This window comes from Telopea speciosissima, chromosome 4 (assembly GCF_018873765.1).
Source record: "Telopea speciosissima isolate NSW1024214 ecotype Mountain lineage chromosome 4, Tspe_v1, whole genome shotgun sequence".
NCBI lineage: Eukaryota > Viridiplantae > Streptophyta > Magnoliopsida > Proteales > Proteaceae > Telopea > Telopea speciosissima.
In genome coordinates, this window is record NC_057919.1 from 25,192,850 (window position 1) to 25,211,644 (window position 18,795).

Below are 18,795 nucleotides of genomic sequence, written 5' to 3' on the forward strand. Positions count from 1 at the left end.
ATCTCCACCATTCTCGAGCAGGGCCAACCAGCTTGGTACGTGCCAATCTCATCTTTCTGTCTTCAGGCAAGTCATACCAATCAAAGTAGTCATCCAGGGCAGCAAGCCAATCATTAAATACCTGAGGATCATGATTCCCATAGAACTCCTTTAACTCGAGCTTCACCTTCTGAGTGTCATACCTTCGATTGGAAACTTCATCTATAAAATAAGACCTCATGTACTCTTCAAAATTAGATCTCCTAGGCTCTTCTCTGTTTCTGTTCCTTTCTTCTCTATGGCCATCTCTGTTATACCTGTCATATCTGCGCCTGTCTCTGTGATCTCTGTGTCTTTCCCTATGATCTCTGGAGTGATCTCTGTGATCTCAGGAATGATCTCTGCGATTTCTGTGATCTCCGGAATGATCCCTGTGATCTCTTTCTCTTCCCAAAGTCCCATGTACTTCTGAATTCACTTGATAACTATCTTCTAATAGAGGATCATTGTGGTACCTATTAGGTGCAAGTTGGCTATGTTCAATTACTTGCAGCCTCTCAGTAATAGCTCTCTGTTTAGCTTTAAACTCTTCAACTAAGGTCTTCTGATCAGCAATAAACTTCTGAAACATCTCTAACATTGCTGCCATAGGATCAGGTGGGTGTGGCAGCACTGTATTTAGCACTGGATTGCCATGTTGATCCATGGCTCTGATACCAATTAATGTAGCTCTAGACATTGTTTGAAATCTCGCGATATCTCGGTATCTCGGGCTGGTTGAGATATCCGAAATATACCGAAATTTCGCCGAAATATGGTATTTGTTCTGCCATATTTCGGCACTCCATCTCGATGGGTTTTTGGCCATATTAAGGCCTGATACTTCATGTACACCCTTATTTAAACTAAATAAACACATTTAAACCTTCATATTGCAAAAAAAAATGAACTCAAAGTGGTGTTTTGGATTTGCACCCTTGATTGACTGTATACAGTCGGACCCTGATGTATAAAATAGTTAAATACATATTGTTTAAGTACTAAAAGACATAATAAGAAATTTAAACAAAGTAATGAAACAAAAATAAAGTCAAATGTAGCCTTTAGTTTAAACTTTAAAGTTTAAACTCATAAAATCATAAATGCATAAGTCATAACTCGTAAACTTCATAATAGTCAATAGTTCAATACTCAATACACAACGTATTTCTACGAAATTTACCAAAATATACTGCTCAATACACAGTATTTCTACAAAATATACCAAAATTTCTACGAAATTTAAACTTTTTCCATTTCGGAAGCCCATCTCGTCTCGGTAGTGTCGAAATTACCGAAATTTCGATGATATATCACGAAATTTTGTACCATGGCTCTAAATAGGAGAGGAATCCTATTAGAGGCCAAGCATTAGGATCAAAAGGGGGCTACTAGTTCGAATGGGCAGAATTAGGTTTAAGTTTATGAGAATGGAGCTAAATCTTATATGGTTTTAATGGGCAAGTCTAGGAGAAGCTAATAGTGTAGGTTCGAACAAGGTTTAAACAAAATTTAAAATTTTCAGAAATTAGGGTTAGGGTTTCGGGTTTTAGAATTTAGATTGAAACTAGTGTTTAAACTTGGAATTAGGGCAAGGGGCTAAGGTTGAGTGCTAGGGGCAATGAGAGGGATGTTCAGTTGTAGTATGATGCAATTCTGATGGCTGGTTAGGTCTACACAGGAATTTGGAGTTTTCGGGGTTTAACAGAGACAATGTAAAATAGGGTTTTTTTAGTAGTTGGATGAGGCTGCAAGTTAGGTCGAGTGGAGGAGGAGATGAGAGGGGGTTGTGGTAAGAATTTGGTTGAGATTGGATGGACGAATAAGGCTGGACAGAGTTTAGGAGTTTTTAGGTTTCACAGAGATGAGGGGAAATTAGGGTTTTTGGATGGTAGATGGAGTTAGGGCTTAGGGGATCAATTAGGGTTAAGCGGAGAATGAAGAAGAAGAAGAAGGTAATTGCAGGAAAACAAAAAGAACTTACTGGATTTGCACAGATCCAGAAGCAGTAGCTTGAAACAGCTTGGAGATTGATTGAAGAAGACCTCCCGATCATGAACAAATGCAAGGAGTCACTGGAATCCACTAGCCCTTCACCTTGAGATCCACAAGGCAGCACTCACGACTGGAGCAGAGCAAGAGCAGCAGCAGCAAAGGCAGCAACATAAATCGATATTTTTTTTTCAAAAACTAAACTGTGGGGCAGCCTCCCACGATTATGTTTTTTTTAAATAAGACCATAAGCCCAATTCCTTAATACAATCTAAACTCTTCTCTCTTCCAAAACTGTGGAAGAAGTGTGAATTAATTAAAACAACTCAAAGTAAAAGACATACTTACCCCTATCAACTTAAAACACTTAAAACTCTTAAACTAAGAAGATTCCTCATCAACCAATAGGATATAATGTCCTAATAGCCAATAGGAACACTTCACTTAAATTAGACCAACTTAAATTGAACCAACTGAATGCAACCAATTTGAACCGGTTCAATCAAAACACATTAAAATAAAACCAAGTATAGAATTACCTAAAGCTGAAATAAAACTAAGTATAGGACTATACTATGGCTCCTACTATGACCCTATGCTTAGGGTGGCTTCTTCAACTCGAGGAGGCTTGCATCTACATCACTTTAACAAACCCATAGGAGGGGAAAGAATAAAATGTCACCCAATGAGTTACATATGTGAAAGAAAAATATTGCACTTACTTTCAAGATCAGGACAGCTGCAAAACGACGATACTCTATTCTGTCCCCATGAAGCCAATCCAGTGCAGTTTTTACCTAAAGGAACAAAGGACTCCAGATAATCTTCTTACAAGAGACTTCAGATAAATAATTCACTGAAACAAAATCCAGTTAACCAAGAGGATATGCTACAAACCTGGCGCTCCACTTCATCAGCAGTCATTGCCCCTCCAGCTCTGGCTAGATGACCAAGAACCCTACTAGCAAGAACCAGTATTTCAGGATCACGCTTCACCTCGAACACATTACGCATGTAGTTAGAGAATTTTGAGACCTTGGAGGCACTCTCCCCAAGATTCACATCTATCAGCTCATCAACAGCTCGTAGAGCTGCTAAATTTTCAGCAACATCATTACTTTCTAGCAATCCAGAAATGGATTCATACAACTGATCCATGAAGCGAGAAAAAGCTTCTCCACTGAGATCCCGAGCTTCTTCCTCCACATATTTCTTCAAAGATAATGCAAAACCATCCTGTCCAAGAAAATAAATGCCCAACAAAACTATCATATAAAGATTTTCTAGAAAGAATGAGTAAAAGCAACTACAGAGAAAGTAAAGCATAATATAGAACCTTCTCAAAATAGCTATTATCTGAGTTACAGGAATATCTTCATAATCGTTTTCGTATCTAGTTCAACAAAATATCTAAGAACAAACAGATTCCATTAATTTCTTTCCTAGTCTTAAAACAGGGAGAAAATAATCGCATTCCTCAAAATCAGCCTAACATAAGATAACGTAGAAATGGATTAATATAAAAGAGTGTAACTTCGGAGTATAAGACTCAAGACCCGGAAGAACATTCCATGTATTGGTACATTGGTGAAGAGAAACAAACTACATGCTCTGTAATTGAATGGACATAGCTAAGGCTGTCAGTAACCAAAGCTAGCTCACCACTCCATGATCTGAGCCTGAACTAAGCTAATCAGCAATGCCCAGGCTTATCCTACCTCACTGAACTATAATATTAAATAAGCATTTAGTTAGTGCACAAACATAGATAAACAATTTAATCCACATTATCCTTTTTTTTCAACTTTAAACAGGGCTTGCAGATTCTAAATATCTCTCCACTTCTTATTCCGATGGTTCAGATTTATCTAACTCATTCTTGTTCCAACTACATGGCAACTCAACTCTTTTTTACTAAGCCTTTACCCCAACTAAGTGGGATCAGTTACAATTTTTTTTATTTTTTTTTTTTTTTATTTTTTTTTTTTTTTATTTTTTTTTTATTTTTTTTTTTTTTTTGGTAGGAGTGTGTTGATGGAGGATTAGAAGAAGAAGGGTGAAGGTGGAATTTTATGCAAAGACCTGGTCTCAAAAAAGTGTACACCAGCAATTGGGCTGCAAGGGAGGTCCAACTAGACTTTCATTCTGCACAACTGCCAACCAGATGTTTTCTTCTAGTGGTGAATTGTGTAACTGTCCATGGTCCATCCACTAATTCTTGAAAAGGACACTAGGAACCCCCTTTGTCAGCATTTTTCAGCAACACCTATGATTTTATTGAGATCTAAATTTCATATGGCCCTGGCCCTACATTACTATTCGCAGAAGAACAGGTTCAGTAGATGTTCACTCAATGATTATTTTGAACATTTAATAGTGCAAAAGCAGGTTTTTCAGGGTTATGCAGCAAAACGCCAAAAAGGCATCAATAATATTATCACCAGGGCAGCAAGATGGGTGACTATAGTCAACTCCTTCCAGGGTATTACATTTGCTAATATCATTCAAGATTTGAAGGGAGATTGAAAGAACTACCCATCACCCATGGTACAAGCCAATAGCTGATCGCCCCACCCTCAAGTTCTCAAATTAAACTTTGACAGGAGCACTATAGGTAATCCTGGTCCAGCAGTAACTGGTACACCTTTTACAGCTCATCAAGATACACTGCCATGGTATTATTAAGCACATTAGATTCATTAATGATGGGGTCAACGTTTTCAACTTTTGGTTTTGTTATCAGGTATACTACAAGTCTACAACAAACTCCACCTAAAGGTGGAAGCGGATCCTTCATCAGTTATCTGGCTGGTCAAAACCCCTGCAAGTGGCCCATGGGCATATAACAGTTACAAGTTATAAAGATCTTCACATTTCCAAGGACATCTCCTTCTAGTGGAGAGACGGATCCAGCAATTCTTGGCCAAGCAAATCGCCAAATATTGGGAAATTGAGTGAGCCATGTGCTTTGGATTGCGTCCTATGGCATAGCATTAGCATCTCTATTGTATGTTGTATTTTCTATTCTCTGAGCATGTCCATCTATATCCTAGGGTTCGTCAGTTACTTCTGTTCTTGTGCAACAAAGATGCGTATTAATTTTTATTTTTTTTAATTCTTACTATTACTCATCTGCAAAAGAACTATTTAATAATTCCATATCCTTTTCTTGACCCAGCCTTAGGTTTGAAGAGGAATTTTTTGGGCCAAAAAGTTGATCACTAAGGAATTATTTAATGCCCTAAGTCCGTTTGAGAAGGTATCATGCCATCTCTTGTTCCTTAAGAAATGACAGAAATATCAGTATCTTCATCACAGAGATCAGAACCAACTGGAACTAGTCTATTAACTTATGGTGCATTATTATTGTCACAAAGGTTTGCTATTTTCCAAAATGTCACAAAGCAACTATTCTGCCACATGGACAGATGATAATGTCCATTCCAGTCATTGGAAAAAGGGGACATGGTCAAGATTAGCCATGTGTCAAATTTCAGAGAGTTTAATTTAATTAAATACCACCTTTTGTATTGGTACACATCCCCTGTATGTCTTCCAGTACACTAGTATGCACTCTCCCAACTCTGAGTGGGAACAGAGAGTTTAGATTAATGAATGGCTCAGATTTGTTTTGTGATTTTCAAAAACATCACCTTCCATTGTTACACAGATAACTACCCCTTAACTTACTGGGATGAGGCACCTGAATAGACAATATGGTCTAGTTTGATTAAAGAATGCTATTGAATTTATTTGTGATAGAATTACTTAGTTAAGTGACAGCCAGAGCCATCTCATCATTCAACCCAAATTGAGGAATTAACTGAATATTATAACATATACTGATATACATCATTTTCTCATAGAATTAGTAGACTGAAATCCTATTACATTAAACTCTATCTGGTACATAAAACTAATAATACCTATCTAGATGAATACATGGCCGAATTTATTTTCGATTTTTTTCCATCAAGACAAAAAGATTTGGATTTCAAATACCAACCCGCCCTCTACAATCCAAACAATTCCAACACCCCATCTCCACAATCAGTGTATTGCAGAAAGAGCAAAAAAAAATTGTCCTTTACACCCAGCTTCACTAAATTCCCATTGAAATTAACCACCACCACCACCACCCCCCACAAAAAAAAAAAACACTGCAAACCCAATACTTATTTAAAAACTCCAAGATCAATTGTAATAATTCTATCAAGGTTCCACAAAACAATCTAAACTCCAAACAGAAAATCAAAACATAACAAACATTAGCCCGCCAAACAAACTATTAGGGCAAAATATCAAGAAGAAAAGAAACATACCCAGCTGCCAAGCTCCCTGCACTTCCTAATTAAGCAGGGAACTTTCTCAAGACTTCCAGCTTTAGGAAGAAATCCGTCTCCACCTCCTTTCATTTCCGCTCTTACGCGTGCCCTCCCTCCTCTCTCTCTCTCTCTCTCTCTCTCTCTCTCTCTCTCTCTCTCCCCCTAACCAATGATACGTTTGTCGTAGGAAATGAAGCTGCTGCTAATGTAGGTGGTGAGAACAACAAGGTAGGAGGGGGCCATAATCACGGCGGCGAGCTACTTTAGGGACTGTAAATTCCCCCCCCTCTCTCTCTCTCGCTCTCGCTCGCTCTCGGCCACTTTGATCCGAAGCGGCGCTTCTAGGTAATAGAGATAGGAGTTAGGACATACATACACGAGTACACCTAATTTGGGCGAACCGTCCCAACAATATTGTACCCTCTTTGCCCTCTTCATTAAACCGTGTTGTTCCATTTCTTCACTCTCTCTCTCTCGCTTATTTTTTTAAATAGAATCAAATGTTCCATTTCTGTCGTCTTCTTCTTTCTTTTTTCTTTCTTTTTTTTCTTTTTTGTAAACCTAAGGCGTGTTTTGCTATCGATTGCATAAGTTGTTTGATTTGCTTTTTACACCTTATTTCAGTAAAATAGAAATCGAATATCACTGAATTTTGAAAGAGATGAGAAATTCATTCCTGTTCTTTAATAAGCACATGATAAATTTGATGGACAACATAATAATTTCATATGAAAACAAACATATTTTCCTTCTTTTCCTTATGGTTTTTATTCTTTTGTACTTTTGAGTGTTTTAACTACAACATGCGGAATTGTGAATAGAGAAAGAAGAAACACATCTACATAATCAATCCAAAGTTTTTTTCTTAAATTTTATTTTTGATTGCAGTTCCAAAAGAATTTGTTGACAATGTTCCCGCAACTTAGAAAGATTGAAATTTCAATAGCTCATCTTCTTATTTTTATTTTTTATGTTTTTCTCTATTTTGGATCCTGAATTTATGCAAATTGGGATGCAACATGGCCTTTTGAGTGATGGGTTTTCGAAGATTAAACCTATCATGGAGGATGGTGTTTCTTTTCAATTTGATTCTACGCTGGAGACTTTCCTGGGCACTGTATGGGATTTTGATCCCATTTATGAATTCTTGGTAGGTGCTTGCTAGTTGGAGACCGCTGACGGATCCAATTCCTGCAACAACCATGCCCATCTACTGCTATTGCTCTCATTGACTCTTTACATATTTTTGTCTATATTGTTTTGGAAAATAAATAGTATGGGTGAAGGGGATATCTCTTCACCTATATCTTAAATACTATATGGGCTTGTGCATCATATATTTGAAATAAAATCTGGTTTATTTTTAAACAAGTCCAAGTGGGCCTTTAACATATGATAGGCAAAGATTAAGAGATAGATTTTATTCTCATAAATTGAACTACCAAATGGATTTCTTATTCGTGAGATTTTTAGATTAATGTAACCAAAACAATTTCAATTTTTTGACCAAACATCTATTTGTTGACTATTTCAGTGAAATCAATCCGAAATTGAAATCAAAATCATACCAAATCAGCCCTAAGAAATAAGATGTCAGAATTGTATTGTTCCACTACTATCACATTCTTTCTTAGGGATGGTTTCAGTAGGGCTCACTTATGTAAAACCTCATTATGCAAACTTCAGACTTTTTGGTAGGAAATTAATTAATGAGGGAGAACTTTCCAATATAGTTTTTTTTTGGAAGTTGGTTTATAAAAATTTTAAAATTTGATATATTGCAAATTAGATATAACCCAAATTTTATAAATGCCCTAAGATCCCTACCTGCAATTTAATATTGAATTTAATTGGTTGGTTTAATTTTATTTTTTGTAATAATTGATAAATATTTATTTTAGCATCAAAATCAATCAAAATTATTTGGAAATATGTCCATCAAATCCATAATTGTAAGACTTGGAATCTGGTCACGGTTTGCGTGTGCGACAACTATCCCTGGATCCCTCTTGCCTAAGGTGCGGCCATGCCATTGAAACCAATGACCAATTGCTGATGGACTGCCCAGCAAGTGCTACTTGGTGTGGCAGTTCCCTCTCATTATTAGTCCCCTTTGGAGCCCCTAAATTATCTGATTGGATTTTGAGTTGGCATCAATTCTTTGCTCAAGACAAGAAAAGGGCGCATTAAAATCTGAGTTCATGGTCATTCATCTACTGGTAGTTATGGTTGGCGAGAAACAATCAACTATTCAACCAGAAATGTTAGTCCCCATCAGATGTTTTTCTCTCAGCCCAATGAGCCCATCAAGAATTCTAAACAATAAATCAACCATCCCCCCAAACAAATCCCTCAATGGCAGAATTAAAACTCCTCAGCTCAACATCGATGGTCTCCCCCCTCGGTTGGTTTGGTGAAGTTGAACAGTGACACAACATTTTCATTGGAAGGATCTAAAGGTGGTGTGGGATTTATTGCTCGTGATCATCTTGGAGCATAGTTATTTGCTTCTTCTGACTATATTGACTTCTCCTTTGTTGATTCGGGTGAGGCCCTTACTATTAGAGCTGGTTTGATTCATGCATCAACTGTTGGTTCTATGCATATCTTGGTTGAATCATACTTCAAGGAGATTATCTCAGTGCTATGTGATCCTCTCCAAGCTATCCCATTCCACCTACGCCCTATCATTGAAGACATTCATGTTGTGGCATCTAAACTTGAGAGTTGTTAGTTCTACTTCATTCATATGAGTTATAATTGTATGGAGCATTCCCTAGCCTAGATGGCCCTGTTGATGATATGTAAGATAGACTAGCCAAACTCTACTCACTGGCTCTATGAACTGTGTAAATGAAGCCTTGTGCTTTTCATGTCCCTCCTTTCAATAAATTCCGCTTTACCAAAAAAAAATCCATATTTGTATGGATTAAATAGATTCATTTGCATAATTTAATTATGGGCCTTGGTAGCATGGTTTTAGTGTATAGTATCAGATTGATATCGATTACCTTCAAAACCGATACAATACTTATACCGATCAGCCATATCGGACAAGCTTGCCCATGGTCTTCCTAAAAATACCATTTCACCAATACGGTATTAGCATGGTATCTGGAACGGTGGCTAGTGATACCGTTACTGATAGCCACCGTTCCAGATACCACAAACCATGCTTGGTAATCCTTATGGTTTAACCTAAAATTGTTCACGAGTAGGGATAGGATTGGACACCTCGTTCATATGGTCGCTATATTTTGTGTACCTAGGAATGAAGATTCCATGGCACAAGTGTGAGTGTACATACAGTGTATGGATTGAACTAGATGATTTTCTTCAAACAACAAGGAGTTGAATCAACCGTTTAAATCAAATGATATTGAATACGTTTCTCTTCTCAAAAAAGAAGTGGGGTAATTCTTTGCAAAAGTGTGCTAAATTTCATATGTGACAATTTTGTCAAAATCTCTTCATTAGTTGGTGGGAAGAATCCGCAAGAATAAGATTTTTTGAGGAATGTATCCAAAGAGAGTTGGATTTGGTTAGACAATGTGTGATTGGTAAGCACATATGAGAATTTCACATATGCTTTACTGACAGTTTGTTTGGAATGAAAAACTCTTTAGTAGTGTATGTTTAGTTTCTTACTCTAAAGGGTCATTATCGAGGTTGCTATGCATTGTGAGTTTTGACGCACCAACACTTGATGTCTCCCTTGACTATATATTGGTGTATTGGATTCACAATGTCTAGTCGTATTTGAAAGAGATGGTCAACATGCAATCCACTACCCGAATTGGGAGAAATTGAGGAGAGAGACTGTTTATAAATTTTTTATATAAATCAAGATTCAATGGCTTTTTTATAAATTGCTTATAAAGTTTTCAAAATTAATATTATTTATTAAATTTTATTTTCACAAATAATTTCAAAAAATATTTTTACTATTCCAATAGGAATTACAAAATCTTTGAAATTGCATTTTAAATAGGCTAGGGTTTTGACAGTAAATTAATACATGCCTATAGACGCTCGATTTTGTCACCCAATATTTAAGGCCTGTGAACCATCTAAACTTTTTAAGGCCCACACCAAAGATTAAATCAAAGCAAATCACAAATAGAGGGGTAAAAAGGATATTTGATATAGTTTCAAATAGAGTTTGAAATTGGAGGGATCTAAAAAAGAGAAAATTCAAAATTCAAAAGCTTAAAAAAAAGAAGAAGATTTTCAAATGAGGGATAAATAGGGGGGTTTCTTGGCACAAAGGGGGCGGGGGCGGAAAAAGGAAAAAGAAATCGGGAGGTAACTTCTCTCGCCTTTCTCTTTCTCCCTCTCTCGTTCAATCATCTCCATCCCTCCCCATTATCTTCTCTCTATGTAGGTATCAAGGTCCGAATCGGGTTTCTGGGTCCCTCTGGCGACGAGAGGTTATCATGGTGGCCTATAGAGATTCTTCATTGAGATGGGATTTTTGGATCATATCACATGCATGCTGAAATAAAATGAGTCGCCACCTAAGATTTGGGCCTAAGACATAATAGGTGTAGCCCTGTGGGCCCCACCCAGGATAAGTAGACAGGGCTACATGATTCCATATGGTCAGGTTACGAGGGTGGGAAGGTGTTAGCACCTCACATCACCTGGGTAAACCGGTATTCCTACTAGATGCTAAATTTTGAAAATTATCCCTTAATAATAAATCTTATACCAACATACAATGCTAAGTCATAATGTACCAAACATATGAAGGAAAAGAATAAGTGTCATTTACTATGTGCACTAAAACGAACAACTTTAATGATCTACATTATACCGTAATGAAAGGAGAAGGGAATATATATATATATATACACTTGTCCGTAACAATGCAGAATCGCCCGAAATGCAAGTTGTCTCCCGGCTCAGTTGGAGAAGGATGGTCGACTCACCCGTCTCTTGTTGGATAGGATAAGGGTTATATAAAATGGATTTCGCTACTCAAACTTCGGGCACAACAACGGTTGAAAATGAAACATTCACTACTAAAACTTCGGGCAAAGTAATTGATTTAAATCATGGAATAAGAACTCGGTGAGATCTTGCTAATATCTCGCTTTTTTTGGAAAGGCGAGACAAGATGAGTGGCGAAATGGCTGGTTTATATTATCTCGGTTCACTTAAGTTTCTGGCCCATCTAAAATGTGGAGATCTCGACCGAGAGTAGTTAGCAAATATGGGAACGACTAAAATGGAGTATTATGGTACACATTTTAAACAGAATTAAACGACGAACGGTACGGTCAAACAAACGATAAAAATTAAAAAAAAAATAATAATAATAAAAAAAAAAAGAAACGGCAAACAGACGGTACAGGTTTTAAACGTGTAGTTTTCAAACAAATGGGACAAAAAATACGGCAATATACTAATATAAATTGAAAGCTAGTACATGAATACTTGCACCTAATGTTCAAAAACACCTAACATCCAACATTAATGCATATGTATTTCACAATCTATTATAAGTTTTTAGATATATCATCTAATATGATCCAAAAAATATAATCCAACAATAATTCCAAATTCATAAATCAAAACAACATAACATGTCCCTATAGGTCACATGGAAAAAACAAAAACTGACTCTATAAATAACATGCATGAAAGCATAGTAACAATAATTAAAGAAAGAATTAAAATGAGAGAAAATAAAAAAGGAGGAATAAGAAAAGAATAATTCCATTTTCCCGAAACATGACCCTATAGGTTATCATCTCATATTCATTGGTGTTATATCCATACGTCAGAGATATGACTAGTTGGTGTTGTGAATAACACCAGGATTTCGTGGAAAATCGCCTACTAAGTGTGAGTCTTAATGACACGGAAAAATGATGCAAAAACAAATACACATACAAGAAACACAAGGATTTACGTGGTTCAGCTTTTAGCCTACATCCATGGGTGAAAACGGCGAGATAATTTCACTATTAAACAATTGGAGAATACAAGAACACTCTCTCATTCTAACCTAAAGCCCAAATATGCCCCCTGAATTCTTCCTATCTCTCAAACAGAAATATTATAAGAACTCTGTGTATTCTATTCATGGTTATTCTGTAACTGTTGAGTTGTTTCTTCAAGGACCTCTCCCTTTATATTTATAGATGAGGAGAGGGGAAGAATTCTGCATATTGACATGCAAGGTGCAACTCCTAATTCATGAATACGTGCACCGTCCTTTGTGAGCATTGTCAATGGCCGGTGCCCTCTTTTACCTAGCAACACCTCTTTTTCAACAAGGTGGATGCCGACCATGACGTGCATCCTCCTGTCTACACTTTGCTTCTCAATTTTCCTCTTCTTGTTCATTAATGTGAGAGACATTTTGTCTTCATCACATTAATAGCAAGCAACCCCATCTCTTTTCTTTTTTTTTTTCTTTCAAACAACATTAATGGAGTGGTTGTGGTGTTATTCAAATAAGGAATATGAGGCTGCCTTATTTGACTTATTCAAGTCATATTACGATAATTCTCCACCTTGACTTGAATTCTCCTATGCTCAAAAAACAATCTTCTCCAGTTATCTCCACCTCAGCCCCCAATGGGGCTCTCATATGCTACTGACGCCGATCAAGTCCAAGCAGTGCTTGAACTTGACTACTGGAATATGCTTGGTCATCATATCTACTGGATTTTCTGCCATTGGAATCTTCTTGATCGTGATTCCTCCTTGAGAGATTATATCTCGAATGAAATGAACTCTAACATCAATATGCTTGGTTCTTTCATGATACATCTGATTTTTGGTCAAATGTATGACACTCTGGCTGTCGCAATACACAACCGTCAGATCCTATTGTAAGCCTAGATCACCAACCAAACCTCTCAGCCACAAAGCTTCTTTTACTGCCTCTGTTGCAGCCATGTACTCAGCTTCTGTCGTAGACAAGGCAACTACAGATTGTAATGTTGCCTTCCAGCTAATGGCACAACCAGAGAGAGTGAAAACATAACCTGTTAGAGATCTTCTTCTATCCAGATCTCCAGCATAATCAGAATCAACTAAACTGACGACATGTCTGCTGGAATCACTGTTCCTGTCATACACAAAGCCAATATCTGCAGTACCCTTCAAGTAGTGCAATATCCATTTCACTGCCTGCCAATACATCTTATCAGGATGTCCCATATATCTACTGACAACACTGATAGCTTATGAAATGTCTGGTCGAGTGCACACCATGGTATACATTATACTGCCAACTACACTAGCATAAGGAACACGAGACATGTACTCCTCCTCTTCAGTTTGAGGTGATAATTCACCTGAAAGCTTAAAATGAGCAGAAAGTGGGGTAATTACAGGCGTTAAACTCTGCATACTGAATCACTCAAGCACCTTCTCGATGTACTTCTTCTGAGATAAGTACAGCCTGCCTGCTCATCGATGTCTGCGAATCTCTATACCCAAAATTTTCTTGGTTGCTCCCAAGTCTTTCATCTCGAACTCACTACTCAACTGAGTCTTCAACCTTTTAATTTCTTACATGGTCTTGGAAGCAATTAACATATCGTCAACATACAATAATAAGTACACAAAAGATCCATCTAAGAGCTTCCCGTGATAAACACAGTAATCATACTCACTCCTTAAGTAACCATGTTTGACCATGAAAGTGTCGAACCGCTTCTACCATTGTCTAGGAGACTGCTTCAGGCTGTACAAAGATTTCTTCAACATGCAAACATGATGTTCTTTTCCTTGAATACTAAACCCCTCTGGTTGTTGCATATAAATCTGCTCCTCCAACTTTCCATGTAGAAAGGTTGTCTTGACATTGAGCTGTTCACGCTCTAAGTCAAACAGTGCAATGAACGATAGCAACATGCGAATAGAACTATGCTTCATGACAGGTGAGAATACTTCGTTGAAGTCGACACCTTCCTTCTGAGTATAGCCCTTCGCCACTAAACATGCTTTAACCTTGCATCTTCAACCCCTAGAGTTCCTTCTTTCTTCTGGAAGACCCATTTGCACCAAGCAATTTTTTGGCCTTTGGATCATTTCACCAACTCCCAAGTATGATTCTTGTAAAGAGATTCAATCTCCTCAGTCATGGCAATAGTCCACTGAGTAGACTCAGAACCCGAGATAACTTGCTGATACGTGGAAGATTCTTCTACGTTCTCAGCTACAGATAATGCATAAGCAACAGAATCTGCATACCTCTGAGGTTGTCTAATTTGTCTTTTTTGTCTGCCGATGGCAATAGTGTACTGTTCTTCCACTTCTTCTGCTTCCTCCTGGATGGGCTGTGAATCGTCTGGAGTTTCAACTTCTAACTCTATCCTTTTACTGACATCGTGGTCTTTTCCTGCATCGATAGACTCATCCTTTTGCTAGTGTAGCTTAGCAGACTCATCAAATTTTACATTTCTACTGATAAGAAACCCAGGTGACTTAGGATCAGTGCACCGCAACCTGTATCCTTTCACACCTGATGTATAGCCTAGGAATATGCATTTTCGTGCCCTTGGCTCAAGTTTACCAGCATTCACATGAGCATATGCAGGGCAACCGAATACTCTCAAAGTAGAGTAATCAGCAGGAGTACCAGACCATATTTCTTCATGGGTCTTGCACTCGATAGCAATCGATGGAGACCTATTCACCAAATAACAAGCAGTGTTAACTGCTTCAGCCCAAAAGTCCTTAGAGAGACCATCGTTTAATAGCATGCAACACGCCCTCTATAAGGGACTTCTGTTCGTCCGTTTTATGACTCCATTTTGTTGTGGTATTTTTACAATAGTGCGGTGTCTCACTATGCCTTCATTCTTGCAGAACTTGTTGAACTCCTTTTCACAAAATTCTATGTCATTGTCGGTTCTCAGTCGGTTTATTTTCTTCCCAGTCTGCTTCTCAATCAATGCCTTCCATTGCTTGAAGTTGACAAATACATCATTTTTGTGCTTCAATAAATACACCCAGACCTTTCTCAAAAAGTCATCGATAAAGGTCAAGAGATATCAATAGCCACCCTTTGATTGTACAGGAGCGGGACCTCAAAGGTCTGAGTGGATGTAATCTACTGCACCTTTGGTCCTGTGGACTGCCGTGCTGAACTTGACTCTGCACTGCTTACCAAAGACACAATGCTCACAGAAGTCCAACTTTTCAGTGTTCTGACCGCACAACAAACCTCGTTTGCTCAGAATCTTCATGCCCCGTTCACTCATATGCCCAAGCCGCATATGCCATAGATGAGTGGTATCACTTTCTAAGTTTTTTGACTAAAAAATTGACGCAGTACCTGATACAGTGTTACCTCGAAGGTAATAGAGACCGTTAGTCAATTGCCCCTTCATCACGATCAGAGCACCCTTGCAGACTTTGAGAACTCCACCTATTGATGAATATTTGTAGCATTTGGAGTCGAGAGTTTCCAAAGATATGCAATTCTTCTTCAATTCTGGAGTATGCCGAACATCTGTCAAAATCCTCACAACGCCGTCATGCATCTTGATTCGAATTGTTCCCACACCTATAATTTTGCAAGCCATATTATTTCCTATCACGACAGTGCCACCATTGGTTGATAGATAGGTAGTAAACCAATCTTTCTTTGGACATATGTGAAAGGAACAAGCCGAATAAAAAATCCTTTCATTTTCCAAACGACCGACGGTCACGGACAAGACATTTTCTGCAACATTAGAATGCTCCTCTACGACATCTGCTTCATCACTTGTAGAGGTTTTACCTTTGTTTCCTTTATCTTTTTTCTCTGGACAGTCTTTTCTGAAGTGCCCTTCCTTGTGACAGTGGTAACACTTAATTTTTCTGGACTTGGATTTTGAGCGACCTCTGTTTCTTGAACCTCTTGCTTTATCTCTACCTCTCACAACCAGACCCTCTGCCTGGTTTTCTAGTCCAATTTCAGATACTCTCTTTCTCAACTACTGAGAGTTTAAAGAGGCTTTAACATCCTCCATAGAAACACTATCCTTTCCATAGAGTAGAGTATCAACGAAATGGTCGTATTTGGGAGGTAGAGAACATAATACAATCAAGGCTTGGTCCTCATCACTAATTTTAACATCAACATTTTTTAAGTCCATAATGATTTATTGAACTCATCAAGGTGCTCATTTATTTGTGTATCTTCTTTCATCCGCAGGGTGTATAACCGTTGCTTCAGGTTCAGCCAGTTCGTGAGAGATTTTTGCAAGTACAACTTCTCCAATTTCTTCCATAGATCGGAATCTGTCTCTTCGTCTGCAACTTCTCGCAATACCTCGTTCATCAGGGTCAATTATAAAGCACTATGTGCCCTTGCCAGCAAGTCTTCCTTGTCTGCTTTTGCCATACTTGCAGGTAACTTTTCTTTACCCTCTAAAGCCTTGTACAACCCTTGTGTAACAAGCGAAGCTTTCATTTTGATACACTACAGGCTGAAGCTGTTTCGCCCATCAAATTTCTCGATCTCATACTTAGTAGCTGAGACGTGTGCAGCCATCGTAACAAGACACCAATAGATAGTGGCTTTGATACCAATTTGTTGTGAAAATACCAGGATTTCATGGAAATCACCTACTAAGTGCGGGTCTTAATGACATGAGAAAATGACGCAAAAATAAACACACACACAAGAAACACAAGGGTTTACATGGTTCGGCTTTTAGCCTACATCCACGTGTGAAGACTGCGAGATGATTTCACTATTAAACAATTGGAGAATACAAGAACACTCACTCACTCTAACCCAAAGCCCAAATACACCCCCTGAATTCTTCTCATCTCTCAAACAAAAATATTATAAGAACTCTGTGTATTCTATTCACGATTATTCTGTAACCATTGAGTTATTTTTTCAAGGACCTCTCCCTTCCTATTTATAGATGAGGAGAGGGGACGAATTCTGCACATTGACATGCAAGGTGCAACTCTTAATTTATGAAAACAAACACCATCCCTCGTGAGTATTGTCAATGGTCGGTGCCCTCTTTTACCTAGCAACATCTCTTTTTCAACAAGGTGGATGCCGACCATGACGTGCATCCTCCTTTCTACACTTTACTTCTCAATTTTTCTCTTCTTGTTCATTAATGTGAGAGACATTTTGTCTTCATCACATTAATAGCAAACAACCCCCCATCTCTTTTTTTTTTCATGCAACCTTAATGGAGCTGTTGTGGTGTTATTCAAACAAGGAATATGAGGCTACCTTATTTGACTTGTTCAAGTCATATTACGACAGTTGGCACAACAGACAGGCTAAAAAAGTGAATAACCAGAAGCAATTGATGTGGTGTAATGGGATTTATGAAGCCAACCCAGATAGTTGTTTATTTATTTGTTTGGTGAAGGGACACTAATAACAGATTGAATGAATCATTTTTCGTGCTGCTACATTGGTCTCTCATTAGGCAAACTATATGATAAAAAGTAGAAGCAGATATAGATCAACTTACCCTTCGTCACGGCCCAACGTCTTCCAGATCTATCAAAGGCGAGCCCTGCTAACTTCAAACAATCAAACTCACAATAATTTTGAGAGCTCCAAAGTTGGGAACGAAGGCTTCTGTTAGCAAACCATGGTGGGAGCAGGGAGCTTGCTCGAGTCATTTTGGGAGCTTTAGAAGTTGGGGATGAGTTTGTAAGAAACAATACTTGCGAAGAAGGAATGGGAAGGGAAGGGAAAATCCGAAAGATAGGGTTTAATCCACCTTTTTTTTTTTTTTTTTTTTAAGTCTAAAAATTAAATCAAAATTATAATTATACCCTTAAAAAATGTATATGCGTATTAAACGTCTGTTTAAAATGTGAACTCCAGCCATATGCATTTTTTCCTGTATGTTTGGGAAGCATATGGGAAAACACATTTTAAACGAAAAAATACAGGAATAGCGTTTAAAACGTGTTTTTGCTAACAGTTGTCCGAGACCAGTCAAGATCTCGCTACTCTCGCTGGTCTCGACAAAGAACCCCCAAAAAACCCAATTTGCATGGTTTTGATCCCATTTTCCATTGAAAATTCGTTGGATTGCACGAAGAAGCTTCATCCAACGTAAAATTTGCTACATCTACAACAAATCCAAAGAAGTCTGAAGAAGTATGGAGGATTACAAGGAGCATGGCCATGAGATCACTGGTGCATCTCAGCCTCAATATGACTATGAGTATGACCGTGAGAGCACCGGTTCCAATTATAGTAGCTATGGTCAGTTCGGGTAGCTGCAGGTTAGTACACTCTGCACATGAGTTCGACAGTTGGAGCATTGGATCTTGTTTTGTGGACGACATATTCAAAGTCCCAACCCAACCATACATGCCGATGGTAGTTCAACAACCTAGTGGCAGTAGTAGTGGATCTATTTCATCGCAACTGTCTCTTCCATATCCTAGGATAGGGTATCTTCAGTAGTTCAGTTAGTCGATAACAAGACTTATATGAATTGTGTCAAAGACT

At 38.0% G+C, this 18,795-nt stretch overlaps 1 protein-coding gene across 1 annotated transcript in view; it reads right to left on the reverse strand.

The window, feature by feature from the left end:
* LOC122660173 (serine/threonine-protein kinase TOR) overlaps window positions 1–6,650 on the reverse strand; it is a 111,888-nt gene extending 105,238 nt beyond the window's left edge. Inside the window, exons 1-3 of the mRNA XM_043855365.1 lie at window positions 6,333–6,650; window positions 2,908–3,246; window positions 2,733–2,807 (exon numbers count right to left, since the gene is read on the reverse strand). Coding sequence (XP_043711300.1) covers window positions 2,733–2,807; window positions 2,908–3,246; window positions 6,333–6,425 — 507 coding nt within the window. The 5' untranslated portion in view covers window positions 6,426–6,650. The remainder of the gene's footprint in view (window positions 1–2,732; window positions 2,808–2,907; window positions 3,247–6,332) is intronic.
* Between the last annotated feature and the right edge of the window lie 12,145 nt (window positions 6,651–18,795).